At 41.6% G+C, this 21,226-nt stretch overlaps 1 protein-coding gene across 1 annotated transcript in view; it reads left to right on the top strand.

Annotated features, from left to right (window-relative positions):
• mypn (myopalladin) overlaps positions 1–21,226 on the top strand; it is a gene marked incomplete at both ends in the record, with an annotated part of 45,467 nt that overhangs the window by 24,002 nt on the left and 239 nt on the right. Inside the window, 12 exons of the mRNA XM_084153736.1 lie at positions 727–843; positions 4,389–5,151; positions 10,501–11,772; positions 12,022–12,169; positions 12,756–12,836; positions 16,136–16,357; positions 16,752–16,901; positions 16,996–17,078; positions 17,455–17,584; positions 18,069–18,276; positions 18,565–18,730; positions 18,990–19,123. Coding sequence (XP_084009862.1) covers positions 727–843; positions 4,389–5,151; positions 10,501–11,772; positions 12,022–12,169; positions 12,756–12,836; positions 16,136–16,357; positions 16,752–16,901; positions 16,996–17,078; positions 17,455–17,584; positions 18,069–18,276; positions 18,565–18,730; positions 18,990–19,123 — 3,474 coding nt within the window. The remainder of the gene's footprint in view (positions 1–726; positions 844–4,388; positions 5,152–10,500; positions 11,773–12,021; positions 12,170–12,755; positions 12,837–16,135; positions 16,358–16,751; positions 16,902–16,995; positions 17,079–17,454; positions 17,585–18,068; positions 18,277–18,564; positions 18,731–18,989; positions 19,124–21,226) is intronic.

The following is a 21,226-nucleotide window of genomic DNA, read 5'->3' as shown; positions in this document are numbered from 1 at the left end:
TACTGTAGCCTAAGGGATGTTTTCTATGAAACAGTGTACACCATTTCTCTTCCAAGATGTTTACAGTATCTGGCTGGGGCTGTAGCTACTGTAACCCCTCTGAGTAACAGCCAGTTTACTTCTCCTCCTAACACTCAACCTTATAAGGAAGCTTACTTGGTCACAGAGCCTTTCAGAGTATCTGAAACACAGGGAAGCACTCGTGATTGGAAACAAATGTAGCTGCTGTGCCATTGGAAACACGGCTCACTCACAGCATATCACAGGCAGCTGGTGGCACCTTAATTGGGGAGTACGGGCTCATAGTAATGGCTGGAACGGAATTAATGGAATGGTATCCAACACATCAAACACATGGTTTCCATGTGTTTGATCCCATTCCATTGACTCCATTCTAGCCATTACTATGAGCCTTCCTCCCCTCAGCAGCCTCCTGTGCAGCATATGTATTATATGAATGCGTACTAGTTCTCTGTATCTTAGACAACATATTGAGTAATAGCTATACATAGAAATTCAGATATATTTTACAATGCAGAGGCTTACTGCCTGTTTCTTTTTCTCTGTGCATGCTGTATACATAACGGTAGGTTAGCTACATAGTACAGCTGCAATGCTGTTCTAGTAACTTCTCTGCCCTTTAATCTATGAGTCATGTTGCCTGAACTTCAACAGTGACATTCAGCTGGTGCTACCCTCATCTCCCTCATTTTGTATTCCCTTTAGAGGAAATATGCACTTTGGTTATTGCTGAGGTCTTCCCTGAAGATTCTGGAACGTTCACTTGCACTGCAAGCAACAAATATGGAACTGTATCCAGTATCGCTGCACTAAGGGTGAAAGGTAACGTCACTGGCTTACAAACAAGGTTTAGACTTGACAGTTCTATTAGTAAGATTATATTTGGAGACTGTTTACAGTTTCTAGTGAAAATCTACACACACTTGCACAGTTTGTCTAAAAATTGATTACATTTTCCCATGAATTTTCCCATTGATTTCCTATACATAAAATGTCCACTGATCTACACAACCTATTCCACATTTTCCAGGTGAAAGAAAAATTATATAATTTTTCTATTAAAAAACACTCACAAAAAACGAAAGAAGTCTTGATGTTGAAGGTCTTCACACCACTTGCCGTGGCACATCTAAATTAAGGAGCAAATATTTTCATACAAAATCCCACAACAATCCATCAGTTTGCAATAGTTGTGGTTTTAATAGTGCTGAGCATTAACTGAAATGTTGGTTATTTTGACCGATGTTGGTTCAATTAATTGAATTGCATTTTGTTCAGGTTTTTTCTGAGCTCAATGCACACGTTGAGCAGTTTCTCTAGAGATAAATCAGATCAAACCGAACTGTGCAATGTAGTAGGGAGTTGTAGTTTCCAATAGGCCAATATTCTACATAGTTTACCTCAGAAAACGTGGTAATGAACTACAATGACCATACTCCATTGCGGGCCTACTTGTCCGGTCAGTGTGTTTCTTTTACGCCTGCTACAGTAGGTTAGTGTGGGGCAGACACGGAGAGAAGAGACAGAAGAATGCACGATCGAGTGGGATAGAGAGCAGTTGCTTCGCGAGGTATCTCTACCTGAAAATACATGATCTAAGTGATTGATATTGGTTTTCAGCAGTCATAAAATTATGGTTTATTTACTTTCAAGAACTACTAAAATTGTGATATTGTCAGACAGCAGCTCTAAAGAAATGAGACGATGACTTGGAATGTAATAATAAAGCCATCAAACAAAACAAATGTTATATTCACAACAACTGAAATATTTTATTCAAATCAAATCAAATGCACCGTATACAACAGGTGTAGACATTACCGTGAAATGCTTACTTACAGCCCTTAACCAACAATGCATTAATTGTTTTATAAAAAAGTAAAATAAAACAACAACAACAAAAAAGTGTTGAGAAAAAAAGAGCAGAAGTAAATAAAATAACAGTAGGGAGGCTATATATATACATGGGGGTACCGGTGCAGAGTCAATGTGCGGGGGCACCGGCTAGTTGAGGTAGTTGAGGTAATATGTACATGTGGGTAGAGTTAAAGTGACTATGCATAAATAATTAACAGAGTAGCAGCAGCGTAAAAAGATGGGGTGGGGGTGGGGGGGCAGTGCAAATAGTCCGGGTAGCCATGATTAGCTGTTCAGGAGTCTTATGGCTTGGGGGTAGAAGCTGTTGAGAAGCCTTTTGGACCTAGACTTGGCGCTCCGGTACCACTAGCCGTGCAGTAGCAGAGAGAACAGTCTATGACTAGGGTGGCTGGAGTCTTTTACAATTTTGAGGGCCTTCCTCTGACACCGCCTGGTATAGAGGTCCTGGATGGCAGGAAGCTTGGCCCCAGTGATGTACTGGGCCGTACGCACTACCCTCTGTAGTGCCTTGCAGTCGGAGGCCTAGCAGTTGCCATACCAGGCGGTGATGCAACCAGTCAGGATGCTCTCGATGGTGCAGTTGTAGAACTTTATGAGGATCTGAGGACCCATGCCAAATCTTTTCAGTCCCCTGAGGGGGAATAGGCTTTGTCGTGCCCTCTTCACGACTGTCTTGGTGTGTTTGGACCATGATAGTTCGTTGGTGATGTGGACACCAAGGAACTTGAAGCTCTCAACCTGTTCCACTACAGCCCCGTCGATGAGAATGGGGGCATGCTCAGTCCTCTTTTCTTCCTGTAGTCCACAATCATCTCCTTTGTCTTGGTCACGTTGAGGGAGAGGTTGTTATCCTGGCACCACACGGCCAGGTCTCTGACCTCCTCCCTATAGGCTGTCTCATCGTTGTCGGTGATCAGGCCTACCACTGTTGTGTCGTCGGCAAACTTAATGATGGTGTTGGAGTCGTGCCTGGCCATGCAGTCATGGGTGAACAGGGAGTACAGGAGGGGACTGAGCACGCACCCCTGAGGGGCCCCCGTGTTGAGGATCAGTGTGGCAGATGTGTTGTTACCTACCCTTACTACCTGGGGGCAGCCCGTCAGGAAGTCCAGGATCCAGTTGCAGAGGGAGGTGTTTAGTAAAGTAATGTGAATAAATTATTGTCAATAAGTGATTAGCAGTAATGGGCAGTCACTACCATCACGGAACATTTATTAATTGTTTTATTCTGTGTTATACCATTCAACCCACATAAGGATTTCATGTTCTAAAAAATTATCGAAACCGAAATCAATAACCGTGAATATTTGTTTATAATAGAACTGAAACCAAACTGACCTCAAAAGGCACCAATGAGCTTTAAAAGCATGGGATAAATGTTTAGACAGGCATAGATCAGAGGAGGTTAAGAAATAATTCAAAGACACTGAATATCCCTTTGAGTATAGTCAAGTATGATAATTCATCTGTGTATGGTGTATCATATCACCCAGACACTGCAAAGATCTGGCCATCCTTTCTAATTGAGCTGCGAGAGAAAATGGAAACTGTTCAAGGACATCACTATGAGGTTTAGGATTATTTTAAAACAGCCACATAATTCATTGGCTGAGCTGAGAGAAAACAGTGCATGGATCAACAACATTGCATTCACTTCACATTACTGGCCTGTATGAAAAAGTGAAAAGAAGAAAACCTGTGTTAAAAAATCCACTCTGTTAAGTAATACTGCAAGACAACATGGGAAATAAATGAACTTTTTGGCCTAAATTAAAAACTTCAGGTATGGGTTAAATCCAATACAACACATTACAGAGTGAAACCCTCTGTACTTTCACAAATATTGTGATGGCAGCATCATGTTATGGGTATGCTTGTCACTGGCAGGGACTAGGGAGTTTGTCAGAATCAAAATAAATAGACAGGAGCAAAGCCCAGTTTAAAAGTAAGAGGAAGACCTGTCTTCTGAATACCTAACCCTGGAATAGAGTTTTATTTTTCAACGGGACAATTACACAAATTGTAATGTCTAAGACACACCAGAATGGCTTTTTAAATAGGTGTTAAGTATTCCTGAGTGGTCCATTCTCAGTCCTGGGTGTTGACTTAAATATGCTTGAAAATCAGAGACAATGTTTGAATATTGTTGTCCATCAATGATTCACAACTAAATTTACTGAGCTTCAGCAATTTTGACAAAAACAATGGATAAATGTTGCCCTAAGAGTTGTGCAAAGCTGGTAGAATCTTATTCAAAATAATTCACAGGTGTAATTGCTGCCAAAGGTGCTTCCACCAAGTATTAACTCTGGGTTGCGAAGACATATACAATCAATGCATCTTTGTTTAATGTTCTATAATTTTTCTTTCACTTTGAAAATGTGGATCAGTTGGAGTTCATTTCAAGGCAGCAAAATGTGAAAACTGTGCAAGGGGTGTGTAGACTTTCACTAGGCACTGTACTTATCCTTCTCTCTGTACCTCATTAGGCAATGATAACACCAACAGCAACAACGTGAAAACTCCACACAAGTCCACACAAGTTCCAGAGCCCTCTTCATTAGATCTCACTCCCCCCAGTCTAAAGCCTCAAGCTGAGGTTCCTGTGACCAACAGCATCAAGCCTCACTCCAGCACCATCCGCCTGGATCCCCTCAGTTCCAGCACGTTAAGACTGGACCCTCTGACCACCAGTACCCTCCGTCTAGACCCTCTGAGCTCCAGCATGCTGCGCCAGGACCCTGTCAGCATCAGCATGCCCAGCCTGGACCCACTAAGCCTGGGCAGCAGCCCCAGGATAGGCACCCGTAGCTCCAGTACATCTTGTCTGGATCCACTCTACCTGAGCACCCCTCACCCAGACCTGCCTACTAGCTCCAGCAGGCTACACCCTGAGCCCCAGAGCAGTGGTGAGGTGCCTAAGACTGACCATGAAGACTCCAGAGCCTTCTCAGTGTTATCAGACCCTGCCATTGGTCTGAGTCCCAAGGTGGAAGGGACTCCTTTCCATAAACCTGAGCCCCCTCCCCCTGTAAACCTCCCTGATCCCCCCACCTCCTCCTGCCTCAAGCCTGGGGTTCTGGTGAGCCACAACGGGCCCAGGTCCAGCTCCAGGGTAGGCCTCCGTGTGCACTTTAAACTGCCAGAGGATGAAACAGACAACGAGAGTGAAACATCCGATAGCCATTCATATGAAGATATGTCACAGTTGGCCAATAAGGAACCACCTCCAGTCCTGGCCAAGCCCAAACTGTGAGTACTGCTTGATATGGTCAAATAACTCAAGCATAGATTGGTGACTTTTTTTCTAATTTGACACACAGAAACAAGAGGCCATGAGTAACTTGGTCAGAAAGAATAGCCCCTATTGGCCTATAGGTGGTGCTGTTATAATCAGTCTCACTTAAAACCAAATATCCGCCGCCCCGTTTGACCTAGAGACTTGAAACTGTGTATATACAGTACCAGTCAAAAGTTTGGAGACACCTACTCATTCAAGGGTTTTTCTTTATTTTTTACTATTTTTTACATTGTAGAATAATAGTGAATACATCAAAACTATGAAATAACACACATGGAATCATGTAGTAACCAAAAAAGTCTTAAACAAATCAAAATGTATTTTATATTTGAGATTCTTCAAATAGCCACCCTTTGCCTTGATGACAGCTTTGCACACTCTTAGCATTCTCTCAACCAGCTTCACCTGGAATGCTTTTCCAACAGTCTTGAAGGAGTTCCCACATATGCTGAGCACTTGTTGGCTGCTTTTCCTTCACTCTGCCATCCGACTCATCCCAAACCATCTCAATTGGGTTGAGGTCGGTAGATTGTGGGGGCCAGGTCATCTGATGCAGCACTCCATCACTCTCCTTCTTGGTAAAATAGCCCTTACACAGCCTGGAGGTGTGTTGGGTCATTATCCTGTTGAAAAACAAATGATAGTCCCACTAAGCCCAAACCAGATGGGATGGCATATCGCTGCAGAATGCTGTGGTAGCCATGCTGGTTAAGTGTGCCTTGAATTCTAAATAAATCACAGACAGTGTCACCAGCAAAGCACCCCCACACCATAACACCTCCTCCTCCATGCTTTACAGTCAGAAATACACATGTGGAGATCATCCGTTTACCCACAGCGCGTCTCACAAAGACACAGCGGTTTGAACCAAAAATCTCCAATTTGGACTCCAGACCAAAGGACAGATTTCCACCGGTCTAATGTCCATTGCTCGTGTTTCTTGGCCCAAGCAGGTCTCTTCTTCTTATTGGTGTCCTTTAGTAGTGGTTTCTTTGCCGCAATTCGACCATGAAGGCATGATTCAGACAGTCCCCTCTCAATTCGACCATGAAGGCATGATTCACACAGTCCCCTCTGAACAGTTGATGTTGAGATGTGTCTGTTACTTGAACTCTGTGAAGCATTTATTTGGGCTGCAATTTCTGAGGCTGGTAAATCTAATGAACTTATCCTCTGCAGCAGAGGTAACTCTGGGTCTTCCATTCCTGTGGCGGTCCTCATGAGAGACAGTTTCATCATAGCGCTTGATGGTTTTTGTGACTGCACTTGAAGAAACTTTCAAAGTTCTTGAAATGTTCCGTATTGAATGACCTTCATGCCTTAAAGTAATGAGCTGTTGTTGCCATAATATGGACTTGGTCTTTTATCAAATAGGGCTATCTTCTATATACCCCCCCTACCTTGTCACAAACGCATTAAGAAGGAAAATCAATTCCACAAATTAACTTTTAAGAAGGCACACCTGTTAATTGAAATGCATTCCAAGTGACTACCTCATGAAGCTGGTTGAGAGAATGCCAAGAGTGTGCAAAGCTGTCATCAAGGCTAAGGGTGGCTATTTGAAGAATCTCAAATATAAAATATATTTTGATTTGTTTAACACTTTTTTGGTTTTTACATGATTCCATATGTGTTATTTCATAGTTTTGATGTCTTCACTATTATTCTACAATGTAAAAATAGAGAAAAACCCTTGAATGAGTAGGTGTGTCCAAACTTTCGACTGGTAGTGTAGGTGTCTTTCCTCATGCTGAACAAATATGCCTCTAGGACCCATAAGGCCCGTCAGGATCGATTATCCACCATCTTGGAAATGTTGGAAAACGTTTGAAACCATACGTCCAAATAGCACCAAATTCGGTATGTAGGCCCATGGTACATCTCTTAACTTAGTTTGAGAAAAGCTAGGGTTAAGAGATGGCTGAGTTATTGATAAATCAGAAAGTCAGATTGTACATTAAACGTTTTAGGGTCATCAAAGACGTTACCATGATGAACCATGTTAAAAGTGCAATATGCAGAAATCGCTCCTCCATTTCCTGGTTGCTAAAATTCTAATAGTTCCCCTAATTTAAGTTTATGTGACAAAACAAGTGTAGAGAATCATTGTACCATCTAAACCGATTTGAAAAATATTTTTTATAACCAAAAATATTGTATTTTCAGCTGTTTGAAGCTGGTGTATAAACCCAAAAGTAAAAGATGCAGAAATGAAATAGTGCACATAGAACAGATCTAACGCTTCTTAGATTTGCTGTCAATGAGAATGACAGATAAGGAAACTATTAACAATTAACTTTTTTTACTATGTAACACTAATGCCTAAAATAATCATAAGAAAATATTCTCATGGACTAAAAGTCATATTCACTAAAAATGTGGTCTTTGGACTCATTACAATAGTCCCTAAAGAGTGAGAAAATAATGTAATGCATTCAAACATGGCCACACTATACCAGTAGATGCATATTAGCACATACGCTAATATGCTAAAATGTGCTAAAATACTTTGTTTCTGAGGCAGAACATCTGTTTTAGGGAGATGCTGGTTTATCACATGCAAAATGTCCTTTCGTAGGACACCTGGAGGCAAAGTCATTAATATCCGTTGGGTGATTGGTTGAGGCGTCTTGGGTGAGTGACGTCACTCCAAGCCCTTACCAAAACACAAAACATGGCGGACAGTTTCTCTCGCCTTGGATCTTAAACCAGTAGTGACCACTAACTTCACCAGTAGTGACCACTAACTTCAATGACAGTAAACTTGCCTGCCTTTCTTAAACCTCTCCTCGGGAATCCCCAGGTATTCCATGTATTTGGTCTATTCGAGAGCTAGCACACCTGATTCAACTGATTAACTAATTAATCATCAAGCCCTTGACTAGTTGAATCAGGTGAGCTAATTCAGGGCTACAACAAAATTGTGAAACGAATGAGGGTCCCCGAGGAGAGGTTTGAGAACCACAGAGCTAGACTGCTTCTAGACTTGGGAGCTTGGCGTTAGATTATTCCACCATTGGCAACAACAACTGGCTACTAGAACTGAACCGATGGACATGAAATTTGGTATGTAAGCTTTATGTATATGTCCTTAGAAGCTGTATGAATATAAATTCACTGCAACCTTAGATGGCTGCACCAGACCAGTTGGCACCCGTGGCACCATAGGATGCTAGAGCAATAACTATTTTTCAAGAGGACTTTGTCTCATGCAAATGAATGTCACATTTAAATTATGCAGACGAACAATGTGAAATATTGTGATTAGTATAATCCCATATTGTTGCCCTATTATATGGTCTGAATGTAGTGAAAGGTGGATCTATTATTCGGTAAAACTAGAAACTGGAAGTCTTGCCACTTGCGCAGTCAGTGTATTACAGCTGTGAGAGTGTATTGAAGTATTTTGGAAGGCTAATGTGGAGTGTACCAACTGAGATTTAAATCAACATGGTAATTATTTCACTGATTGCACATAAAGGAAGATAGTTCCTACAAGATGGAGTGCTTGCTTTGTTATCCAACTGATCTGGTCCTTTCTGTCATCTGATGAACCCCGTGCATTGCTGCTCGCAGCTATATTTCTTAAGTATTTTTCAATTTATTTGGTATCACTTAACTTAAGACAAATCCTAACTTAAGACAAAATCCCACGACTCAAAGTGACAGCCTCAAATGATATGGTGAAAAATGTTAATATCTAGTCAGACAACAAACCATTTGTTTTACATTTTTACATTTACATTTTAGTCATTTAGCAGATGCTCTTATACAGAGCGACTTACAGTTAGTGAGTGCATACATTTTTCATACTGTTTTATCACTATTGTTTCCCTAAATTTGCACCTACAGTTGATTTTATGATGAAAACGCTTAATTCTAAAAGTAATTCTAAAAAGTGTTTGGTCTCAGTCTCGTGATGTATTTTTTCATTTGCAGTCCTTGTTTTGAAGTGAAGCAAGCAGCTTGAGTTGTGTGGGCTGGATTTAGAACAGTAAACATTGGAGGTGGGAGGGTCTCCTCTTGAGCTCCCTATCTGCAGTTTTCATTTGTCTACTGAATACATATCTGTGCTTAACTATGTGGAGTTTAAAACTACAAAAAACTAAGGATGGCCATTTCTTAATGTAAGTGCAATTTTATGCTTTTGCGCATGCTAGAAATCTTTGCACACTGGCATTGTGTTTGTCATTTTTTTGTTGGAAGAAAAAAGTGTGTCTGCCGCTAAGATTAAGTGTTTTGCATAGTGTTAATAATAATAATTGATTCAGGGACAATAAGTTATTGTCTCCTTTTCACTTTACGTTATCAAAGTGACTGATATTGAATGTAAAACTAATGTAAAACATGGAATAAGGTTGCAATGAAAGGTTTTCTTATACCAATCATGATACAGCACATTACTGACATTTTCAGTTGCAGAGTGTGTTTAGAGTCTGGATGCTCCCTGGATGCTCCTATACCTTAAAAGGGCAGACTATTTCCCCAACCTGCCCCTGAAAGGCACATTGTGGTCATTACTTTTTAGGGAACTGTGTTTAGAGTATTTGTAGTCATTTGTTGACGAACACATTAACACTTTTGAACAAATATATGGTTTTTATTATAGCCTGGTCTCAGATCTGTTTATACTGTCTTGCCAACTTCTGTGGTTTGGCGTGACAATGACCATAGGATTTGGCAAGACAGCACAAACCGATCTGGGACCAGGCTAGTTTTATTATACACTGAGTATACCAAACATTAGGAACACCTTCCTAATATTGAGTTGCATCCCCCCTTTTGCCCTCAGAACAGCCTCAATTCGTCAGAGCATGGACTCTATAAGGTGTCGAAAGCGTTCCACAGGGATGCTGGCCCATGTTGACTCCAATGCTTCCCACAGTTGTGTCAAGTTGGCTGGATGTCCTTTGGGTGGTGGATCATTCTTGATACACATGGGAAACGGTTGAGTGTGAAAAACCCAGCAGCGCTGCAGTTCTTGACACAAACCACCTAGCACCTACTACCATACCCTGTTCAAAGGCACTTAAATATTTTGTCTTGCCCATTCACCCTCTGAATGGTACACATACACAATCCATGTCTCAATGGTCTCAAGGCTTAAAAATCCTTCTTTAACCTGTCTCCTCCCCTTCATCTACACTGATTGAAGTGAATTTAACAAGTGACATCAATAAGGGATCATAGCTTTCACGTGGATTCATCTGGTCAGTCTATGTCATGGAAATAAAAAAGTTTTGTATACTCAGTATGTAAAGTTTTCATGTTTTTAACATCTTCCATCTCTGTTTTCTCAGAGACCCTGTCCAGCTGCAGCTTCTACACAACCAGGTGCTCATGGAGCAGCAGCAGACTGACACTGAGCCAACCGGAGCCACCCAGAGCCAACCGGAGGCATCTGCCTGGCCAGCCCGGAAGCAACCCGAGCCCCAGGCCCAGCTCCAGCACCAGCAAAGCCTGCCCCGTTCATCTACCCCAATGCCCCTGCAGTCCACCCACCCTGCACCCATACTGGCCATAGCCCCAACACCCTTACTCAACTTCACCCCTGTGACAACACTGAACACTACCCCTGCACCCCAGCTAAACACTAGTCCCCCTGCACCCCAGCTAAACATTGCCTCTGCACCACTACTGAACCCATACGCCACCCATTCTTATTTTCCTTCTTCTTCTTCTTCTTCTTTACCCCTGCTAAACACAAGCCCGGTATCACCAATAAACACTACCTCTGCACTGCTACAGAACACAGCCCCTCCTGCACCCATTATGGGTACCCTGCCGTCCCCTCCTCAACTGAAGACAGGTTCATCTTTTATGAGCTCCCCTCCATCTGCCCCTCTGCTGAGCACTGTCCCTGCACCCCACCTGTATACCATTCCTGCATCCCCACCCTATATGACCCTGCAAAACACCACCCATTCTTCCCAGCTGAACTTAGCGCCCTTATCCCTGCCTAAAACTATTCACGTACCCCAGTTTAACACACCTCTCGTACCTCATCTGAATACAGCCCCCACAGCATCTCTCAGCACCATCCCAGCAGCTTTCAACAGGGCCCCTACAACCGTGCAGAACACCTCCCCCTCCCCCCTACTCAGAACAACTCATGCCTCCCTCCTCAACCTGGCCCCCACTTCACAGAGCTTCAACTACGCCAGGCCAAAAGAGTTTATCACTACCCAGACTCCCCTTTCTCCAGTCAGGAGTCCCTCCCCTACAGAGTCCCCCGTTCCGTTGCTGCACGAGCTGGCTGCCGAGCTCAACTCCTCCAACCCCAACCTGTTCTCTCCACAACCCAGAGTCTTCCCCACCAGAGTCCTCAAGTCACCCACTAGCCCCCCTTCCTTCATGTCCTCCCCCACCTCTCCCACCCTGTTGCCTGCTGCCTACCTAAACTCTGTGTTCACCCTGCCACAGCAGTCGCCCCCGCAGGCAGCGTCCCCGACCTCCAGCACCTCCACCCCCAGCCCCATCCAGAACCATGTGGCCTTCCTCAGCTCTGTCCTGCCCTCTCTACACACCACACAAGCCACCAACTCTATGGGCCTGCCCAGGAGTGCTCATGGGTAAGACCCTATGGTTGCTGAATTCCGGAAACATTCCCAAAGTTCCCAGGTTTTTCTAGAAATCCCTGTTGGAGGATTCCTGGAATCGGGAGGGAATAAGCAGGGGCGGAATCCTTCAACTCGGAATCCTCCAACCAGGATTTTAGAGAACTCTGGGAACTTTGGACCTCTTACCTCACACTTCAATTCATCATGTTACAGTTTTATATATTGTAAAATACATTTTTGCTCATTTGTTTTGATCCACAGGCCACCTCAAGGCATGCAGAAGAAGTTGCCTACAAGCACACGTCCTATGTCAGATGTTGACATTCGTAGCAGCCAACAAACCCTCCTCCAGGATATGGAGAAAAAGCTTAGGTTCAATGAAGATGTTATGCGTGGTCATGTACAACAGGTATCGGCTATATCCCTTCAATTGTACTGTTATTCCCTGAGGCACAGACCTTCCATTATAGATTGGGCTTAATGACTGAATATGCAACTAAATGAACGAGTACTTGGTTGATGTAGTAATATGGCTTGGAGTGGAACCATCAAGGAACAGAGTGATCGCAAATAAATAAAGTATTATTCTTCTACAAATTATTTTCAACCCAACACATTCCTTCAAACATTTCAAAAGACTACAAAGTGGAGACTGCATGGCGCATTCTCACTTTCTTCCAATTTGCTATTCTGGCATACGTAATACAATTCTATTTTGTTCTCCTTTTACATTGCAAGTGTAGTAAAGGGATACAATGTGAAACAATATGGAAGCAGTTCGAAAATGCATTCATCTAAACCGAGAGATCAGCAGTGCATCATTCCTTTTCCAATCAATAATTTTCCATATTCATTCATCAAGTATATGTACCATATAACAGCATGCAGATCATATCAATCACACATTACTCACAAATTAGTGGTAGTGATGTGTGTGTCTGTGTTCATTAGTGTGTGTGTGTTTGTGTTCATCAATCATCCTTATCTTCTCATAGAAGCAGACTACTTATGAGGGGAAAACAGTGAGGAGACCCCTCGGACCAAACATTCCTGCCACTGTCTTTAACTATGACGAGGTACAGCGAATATCTCTCCCTCCCAAGCATTCCTTTGCTCAGAACTTTTGGTAACACATTACATTAAGTTGCTCTTAAACCTGTGCTGAAAGACTGTATTTACGCCAGTAACGACATTAGATTAACATGTTAATACGGTGCATTCGGAAAGTATTCGGACCCCTTGACTTTTTCCACATTTTGTTACGTTACAGCCTTATTCTAAAATTGTTTGTTTTTTTGTTAGTTTTTTTCCCGTCATCAATCTACACCCAATACCCCATAATGTCAAAGCAAAAACAGTTTTTTTAGAAATGTTTGCAAATGTATAAAAATAAATAAATGGAAAGATCAAATTTACATAAGTATTCAGACCCTTTACTCAGTACTTTGTTAAAGCACCTTTGGCAGCGATTACAGCCTCGAGTCTTCTTGGGTATGACGCTACAAGCTTGGCACACCTGTATTTGGGGAGTTTCTTCCATTCTTTGCAGATCCTCTCAAGCTCTGTCAGGTTGGATGGGGAGCGTTGCTGCACAGCTATTTTCAGGTCTCTCCAGAGATGTTCGATCGGGTTCAAGTCCGAGCTCTGGCTGGGCCACTCAAGGACATTGAGACTTGTCCCGAAGCCACTCCTGTGTTGTCTTGGCTGTGTGCTTAGGGTCGTTGTCCTGTTGGAAGGTGAACCTTCACCCCAGTCTGAGGTCCTGAGTGCTCTGGAGCAGGTTTTCATCAAGGATCTCTCTGTATTTTGCTCCGTTCATCTTTCCCTTTATCCCACAGCATGATGCTGCCACCACCATGCTTCACCGTAGGGATGGTGCCAGGTTTCCTCCAGACGTGACACTTGGCATTCAGGCCAAAGAGTTCAATCTTGGTTTCATCAGACTAGAGAATCTTGTTTCTCATGGTCTGAGAGTCCTTTAGATGCCTTTTGGCAAACTCCAAGCGTGCTGCCATGTGCCTTTTACTGAGGAGTGGCTTCTGTCTGGCCACTCTACCATAAAGACCTGATTGGTGGAGTGCTGCAGAGATGGTTGTCCTTCTGGAAGGTTCTCCCATCTCCACAGAGGAACTCTGGAGCTCTGTCAGAGTGACCATTGGGTTCTTGACCAAGGCCCTTCTCCCCTGATTGCTCAGTTTGGCCGGGTGGCCAGCTCTAGGAAGAGTCTTGGTGGTTCCAAACTTCTTCCATTTAAGATAGATGGAGGCCATTGTGTTCTTGGGGACCTTCAACGCTGCAGACATTTTTTGGTACCCTTCCCCAGATCTGTACCTCGACACAACCCTGTCTCGGAGCTCTACGGACAATTCCTTCGACCTCATGGCTTGGTTTTTGCTCTGACATGCACTGTCAACTGTGGGACCTTATATAGACAGGTGTGTGCCTTTCCAAATCATGTCCAATCAACTACATTTACCACAGGTGGACTCCAATCAAGTTGTAGAAACATCTCAAGGATGATCAATGGAAACAGGATTCAGCTGAGCTCAATTTCGAGTCTCATAGCAAAGTGTCTGAATACTTATGTAAATAAGGTATTTCTGTTTTTTATATATTTGCTGAAATTTCAAAAAACCTGTTTTCACTTTGTCGTTATGAGGTATCGTGTGTAGATTACTGAGAACAAATATTTAATCATTTTTTGAATAAGGCTGTAACGTAACAAAGTGTGGAAAAAGGGAAGGGGTCTGAATACTTTCTGAATGCAATAGTACTTCAGTAATTGCTTAATGGAGTTGAACTTTTTTTGTAATTACGCAAGAGGAATAGGGACTGTTCCTTATTACACTTGCATAATAACTACAACCACTGAAGCCCATTACAATTACAAAGCGATAAAAAATATTGCATATTGTGAGTGTAGTAATTACAGCGTTACTATACAGGTATAAGAGCAACTTAATGTAAAGTGTTAGTGAATGTTCAAAACAGGTTTTAAGTAGTATGTATGGATGTATACTCATATATCCAAACACTGTAGTTTGAATAATCATTCTAATCAGGCACTTTTAAAGTATTTGTTCACTAATATCCATTGCATGAATAATCCAAACAATTTCCAAACTGAAGGTATACATATTGCCAACACTCATGTAATGTAATGCCCCAAATAGGCTGAGGTATATGACATTCTAAGATTTGAGCAACCTTCAACGTTTCTTGAGTATAAATGTGCATAAAAACATTCCTTTAAAATATTACATTTCAACTGATGCCATGGATCTCATCTGTTGTCCCTCTGAAAGTAATGATGTTGTAATATTGTCATAATTTCCCGACATTTCAGAGACCACCTTCATTACCACTAAAGTTATCTTTTCAGTTCCATTACCTTAGGTCCTCAGGAGAAAAATGAATTACCCAGTGTTGAAAAATCTTGAAATTATGAAAAAAAGTATACTTTTTGAGAAAGAAATATACGGATCAACAAACAAAACAACTGTACAATTTTAATTGTTGAATTGATATGTTCTTTGATATTTTGCAAGAATGCTTAGCTTGATATTTCAGTCCAAATGTGTTCTCTGTTCTCTGTTTTACCCTCAACTTCTGTTGTATTTTGTGTAGTAGGACCAGTCCAATATCAAGGGAGGAATGCCACTGCATGATAACTTTTAAGGTTTAAAGCTAAACTCCTCATCTCTTTTTCTGCCCACAGTGAGACCAGATCATTTGTCTTTGTAAACTGAGGGCTGGCAAATGTAACTTCCACTTTTGAATCAAAATGCTACTTTTTGAATCAAAATAGATTGAGGAGTACATCTTTAACCATGGTTGGGATTCAATTCCATTTCATTCTACTGAAATTCCAATTCCAATGTTCTTCATTACTTTTCAATTAGGATTATTGGAATTGGATTGAGTTCCACCCTGCCTTTAACACAATATCAGGATTGCTTAATGGTGAAATTGTGCTCTGGGTCTGATTCCTCTGTAATCTACTCAAGTAAATACTCACCCAAACAGTTTCTGAAATGTATCCCCATTCCATTCTGGCTAAAGTGTTTGATAAAATATCTGAATTGGTGAATATGTTTTCTTCACTACATGCAGGAGTCTCTACCATTATAGCAGGTGTCATACTATTTTATTCCTGCCATAGTATAATTATTATCAGCATCTTGGTTTTTAATATTTGGTTTATTTTTAAGGTCTATACTGTGCACATGATATGATACCTAGATATTTATTACAACATTGATGCTCTTTTTAGTTTTGCTGCAATTTAATTTATGCAACGCAAGCACTATAATGACTTACACTATTGGTATGACCACAGCAATTACTTTTATCCAGCGGTCTTCCTTTATTTTAGGAGTACAAAGTTTCGAACTTTGAGCAGAGGCTGATGAGTGAGATAGAGTTCCGTCTGGAACGCACGCCAGTCGAGGAGTCCGATGACGAGGTACAACACGATGAGAGCCCAACAGGGAAGTGCATCGCACCCATATTTGACAAGAAGCTGAAGAACTTCAGGGCCATGGAGGGTGTGCCTATGACGTTCTCCTGTAAAGTGGTGGGGATCCCCGTACCTAAGGTGAGACAGCACATCTATGGTATCTAAATATGTTATCACCCAGACTGTTTTTTAGCAGAGGTTTTCATCCAAAGTGCCTTACAATACAGTGAGTACAAATATTTTTTGCATGTGATCCCATCAGAAATGGAATCCACAACCTTAGTGTTGCACTATCAATGCTCTTACCAACTGAGCCACACAGGACCACACAGACTGTTGATGTTTTATTAGCTAACGCCATGCAGGAAGGACAGAGGCCTCTGCTTGTTTGGGTCTCTCTTTTGGATCATATCTGGTGGTCGCCCGGGATCTGGACTTTGATATGGCAGTTCATCTGTATGTACACCACACAGTGAGTGGACATATACTCAACATTTGTTAGAAATCTCCCTCTCTCTTCAACCCATTTCAGGTTTACTGGTTCAAGGATGGCAAGCAGATCTTGAGGAAAAATGATCATTATAAAAAGATAAGAGAGGGGGACGGAACCTGTGCCTTACACATAGAGGTCACCAATAACGACGATGATGGCAACTACACTGTCATGGCAGCTAACCCCCAGGTAACCTAACCACCTGTAATTGTTTCACTCTTATACACTTTTCTTACCCCTTCACCAAATCTAATTAGCTAATTAATTAATTCATGCTCACAAGGGACGAATCAGCTGCTCCGGTCATTTGATCATCCAAACGGGTCCTCTCCGAAACCGAATGACACCTATGATTCACTCTCAGAGGTGAGCAGGACTGACTGAGTGTGCATTGGGATCTGCAGAGGTAAGAAGAACACTCTTCAGCTTGGAGAGACAGCATGATTGCAGCTCTTACTGTTTCATAGAGGCTACTTACAGTAAGATCCCAGATGTACATATTGCCCAGACTACTGTTGAACAGCCATATAAACCCTCATAGCAACCATAAACCAATATACAGATAAACCAATCAGAGACTGAGAAAAATATATGGTTTTATCTCTATGATAGCAACACTAATCTCATACATCATTGTCTTAGCGATAGCGATTAGCGATTGCAGATGACAAGATATCTCAGCAACACTAGGGCCAATATGCATGTACTGGAACATGTTCAGTACATCCCTACATGCCTACAGGGTGCGGGCCCGCATACAGGAAGTAGAAGAGGGTGAACCAACCCAGGAGCGCTTCTTCCGACCTCACTTCCTCCAGGCTCCAGGGGACATGGTGGCTCATGAGGGCAGAGTCTGTAGATTAGACTGCAAGGTATGTCATCTCTGGGCATTTAATACATTTTAGAATGACTATTAAAAGATAATTGTTAAAATCAGTTAGGATAGCCTTTGAAGATAGATAGTACTGTACAGTGGTGTAAAGTACTCAAGTAAAAATACTTTACAGTACTACTTAAGTTGTTTTTTGGGGTATCTGTACTTTACTTCACTATGTATATTTTTATATTTATATTATATATTATATTCCTTAATATAAGGAATTTGAAATGATTTATACTTTTACTTTTACTTTTGATACTTAAGTATATTTTAGCAATTACATTGACATTTCATACTTAAGTATATGTCAAACTAAATACTATTAGACTTTTACTCAAGTAGTGTATTACCGGGTGACTTTCACTTTTACTTCAGTCATTTTCTATTAAGGTAGAAGTATGACAATTGGGTACTTTTTCCACCACTGGTACTGTATACATCTCACAAGAAGTGTTGTGTGTTTCTCTGTTTTCCAGGTGAGTGGCTTACCAAACCCAGAGCTGATGTGGCTGATCAATGGGAGGCCCATCTACCCAGACTTCTACCACCGGATGCTGGTGAGGGAGAACGGCATCCATTCACTTGTCATAGACCCTCTAAAACAGGACGACGCCGGGACATACACCTGCATCGCAAGCAACAAAGCAGGACAGAGCTCCTTCAGTCTGGAGTTAAGAGTTGTGGGTAAGAGTTCTCTAAACAATTAAGTATTTTCATGAAAACAAAATAGTGTACCTCTTGATAACAAATGTCTATTTCATTATTTTAAAAGATTTATAAGCATTTATAATTACTTATTAATGAAAGTTATTATAAAGTGTAACTCAATTATATAATCAGTGATAGCTTTTGAATAAGTACAAAGACAAAACCATTAATTTGTTGGTATAGTGAAGAATGCCATGACAATTAATAAGTATTAGTAATTAGTAATTGTACATGACAGAGAATAACTATTCTTTGCCCATTCAGAAAAAGAGATGAAGCAGGCCCCCCAGTTTGTGGAGAAGCTCCAGAACACAGGCATCGCAGAGGGCACCCCCGTCCGACTGGAGTGCAGAGTTCTGGGCATGCCTCCACCTGTTATCTACTGGAAGAAAGACAACGACACCATTCCTCACACCAAGGCCAGAGTCAGGTTAGTATTCCCTAACTAACCTATCCCCTTCCAACCAGAAAGGTGACTGCCCATCCTGTAGGTGCACTTATATTCAAACTCATGAAGACAAGAGGTAACACACAAAACCATGCTTAGAGATGTCTGTACATTCCAAATTAGCTTAGACTTTTTGAGATTAGAATATTAATGCCTGTTAATCACAAAAAAACTATTAGAACACAGTGAATATATACATTTAGAATGATCATTTAATTGAATAGATGTTTTTTGATTCTAGCATACACCAGGATGCCACTGGATATGTCTGCCTCCTGATTCAGCCTACCAGGAAAGAGGATGCTGGCTGGTACACCGTATCAGCAAAGAATGAGGCTGGAATTGTTTCATGCACAGCCAGGCTAGACATCTATGGTAAGTTCAATTCAATACAACTTTCAACAGCTTTCTTTTACCCGCCATAGTGTTTATTGTGATCGTTTTTAATTAGTTAATAGTTGCTAATGATTGTGCTTAAAGTATATAAGATATCAAATACATGCACTACAATACCCAGAGCTACAGTGCCTTCAGAAAGTATTCACACCCCTTGACTTTTCCCACATTTTGTTGTGTTACAGTCTTAATTTAAAATTGATTACATTGGGATTTTGTGTCAAACAATACCCCATAATGTCAAAATGGAATTAGGTGGGCCTCCCGAGTGGCGCAGTGGTCTAAGGCACTGCATCGCAGTGCTAGCTGTGCCACTAGAGATCCTGGTTCGATTCCAGGCTCTGTCGCAGCCGGCCGCGACCGGAAGACCCATGGGGCGGCGGACAATTGGCCCAGCGCCGTCCAGGGTAGGGGAGGGTTTCCTTGTCCCATCGCGCACTAGCGACTCCTGTGGCGGGCCGGGCGCAGTGCATGCTGACTCAGTCGCCAGGTGTACGGCACATTGGTGCGGCTGGCTTCCGGGTTGAGCGGGACAAGAAGCAGTGCGGCTAGGTTGGGTTGTGTTTCGGAGGACGCACGACTCTCGACCTTCGCCTCTGTAACGATGGGACAAGACTGTAACTACCAATTGGATACCACAAAATTGTGGAGAAAAAGGGGGTAAAAATACAATGGAATTATGTTACAAATTAATACAAAATGAAAGGCTGAAATGCCTTGAGTCAATAAGTATTCAACCCCTTTGTTATGGCAAGCTTAAATAAGTTCAGGAGTAAAGATTTGCTTAACAAGTCACATAATAAGTTGCATTGACTGTGTGTGCAATAATAGTGTTTAATTAACATTATTTTTTTAATGACTACCTCATCTCTGTACCCCACACATACAATTTTCAGTAAGGTCCCTCAGTCAAGCAGTGAATTTCAAACACAGATTCAACCACAAAGACCAGGGAGGTTTTCCAATGCCTCGTAAAGAAGGGCACCTATTTGTAGATTGGTTAAAAAAAAAAAAAGCAGACATTGAATATCCCTTTGAGCATGGTGAAGTTATTAATTACACTTTGGATGGTATATCAATACACCCAGTCACTACAAAGATACAGGCGTCCTTCCTAACTCAGTTACCGGGGAGGAAGGAAAGCGCTCAGGGATTTCACCATGAGGCCAATGGTGACTTTAAAACAGTTAGAGTTTAATGGCTGTGATGGGAGAAAACTGAGGATGGCTCAACAACATTTTAGTTACTCCACAATACTAACCTAAATGACAGAGTGAAAGGAAGGAAGCCCATACAGAATAAAAATATTCATCCTGTTTGCAATAAAAGCGCTAAAGTAAAACTGCAAAAAAATATGGCAAAGAAATTAACTTTATATCCTGAATACAAAGCGTTATGTTTGGGGCAAATCCAACACAACACATCACTGAGTACCACTCTTCATATTTTCAAGAATGGTGGTGGCTGCATAATGTTATGGGTATGCTTGTCATTGGCAAGGATTAGGGATTTTTTTTAGGATCAAAAGAAACGGAATAGAGCTATGCACAGAAAAAATCCTAGAGGAAAACCTGGTTCAGTCTGATTTCCAACAGACACTGGGAGGCAAATTCACCTTTCAGCAGGACAATAACCTAAAACACAAGGCCAAATATATACTGGAGTTGCTTACCAAGACGACATTGAATGTTCCGGAGTGGCCTAGTTACAGTTTTGACTTAAATCGGCTTGAAAATCTATGGCAAGACTTGAAAATGGCTGTCGAGCAATGATCAACAACCAACTTGACAGAGCTTGAAGAATTTTTAAAATAATAATGTGCAAGTATTGTACAATCCAGGTGTGCAAAGCTCTTAGACTTACCCAAAAAGACTCACAGCTGTAATCGCTGCCAAAGGTGATTCTAACGTGTATTTACTCAGGGGTGTGAATACATACAAATGAGATACTAATGTATTTCCTTTTCAATAAATGTGCTACATTTTCAAAAAACATGTTTTCACTTTGTCATTATGGGGTATTGTGTGTAGATTGGTGAGAGAGAAAAAAAATATTTAATCCATTTTGAATTCAGGCTGTAAT

The sequence above is a fragment of the Coregonus lavaretus genome (assembly GCF_964263955.1).
Source record: "Coregonus lavaretus genome assembly, chromosome: 36".
NCBI lineage: Eukaryota > Metazoa > Chordata > Actinopteri > Salmoniformes > Salmonidae > Coregonus > Coregonus lavaretus.
Note: the sequence above shows the minus strand (reverse complement) of the source record. Positions and strands in the feature narration are given on the sequence as shown.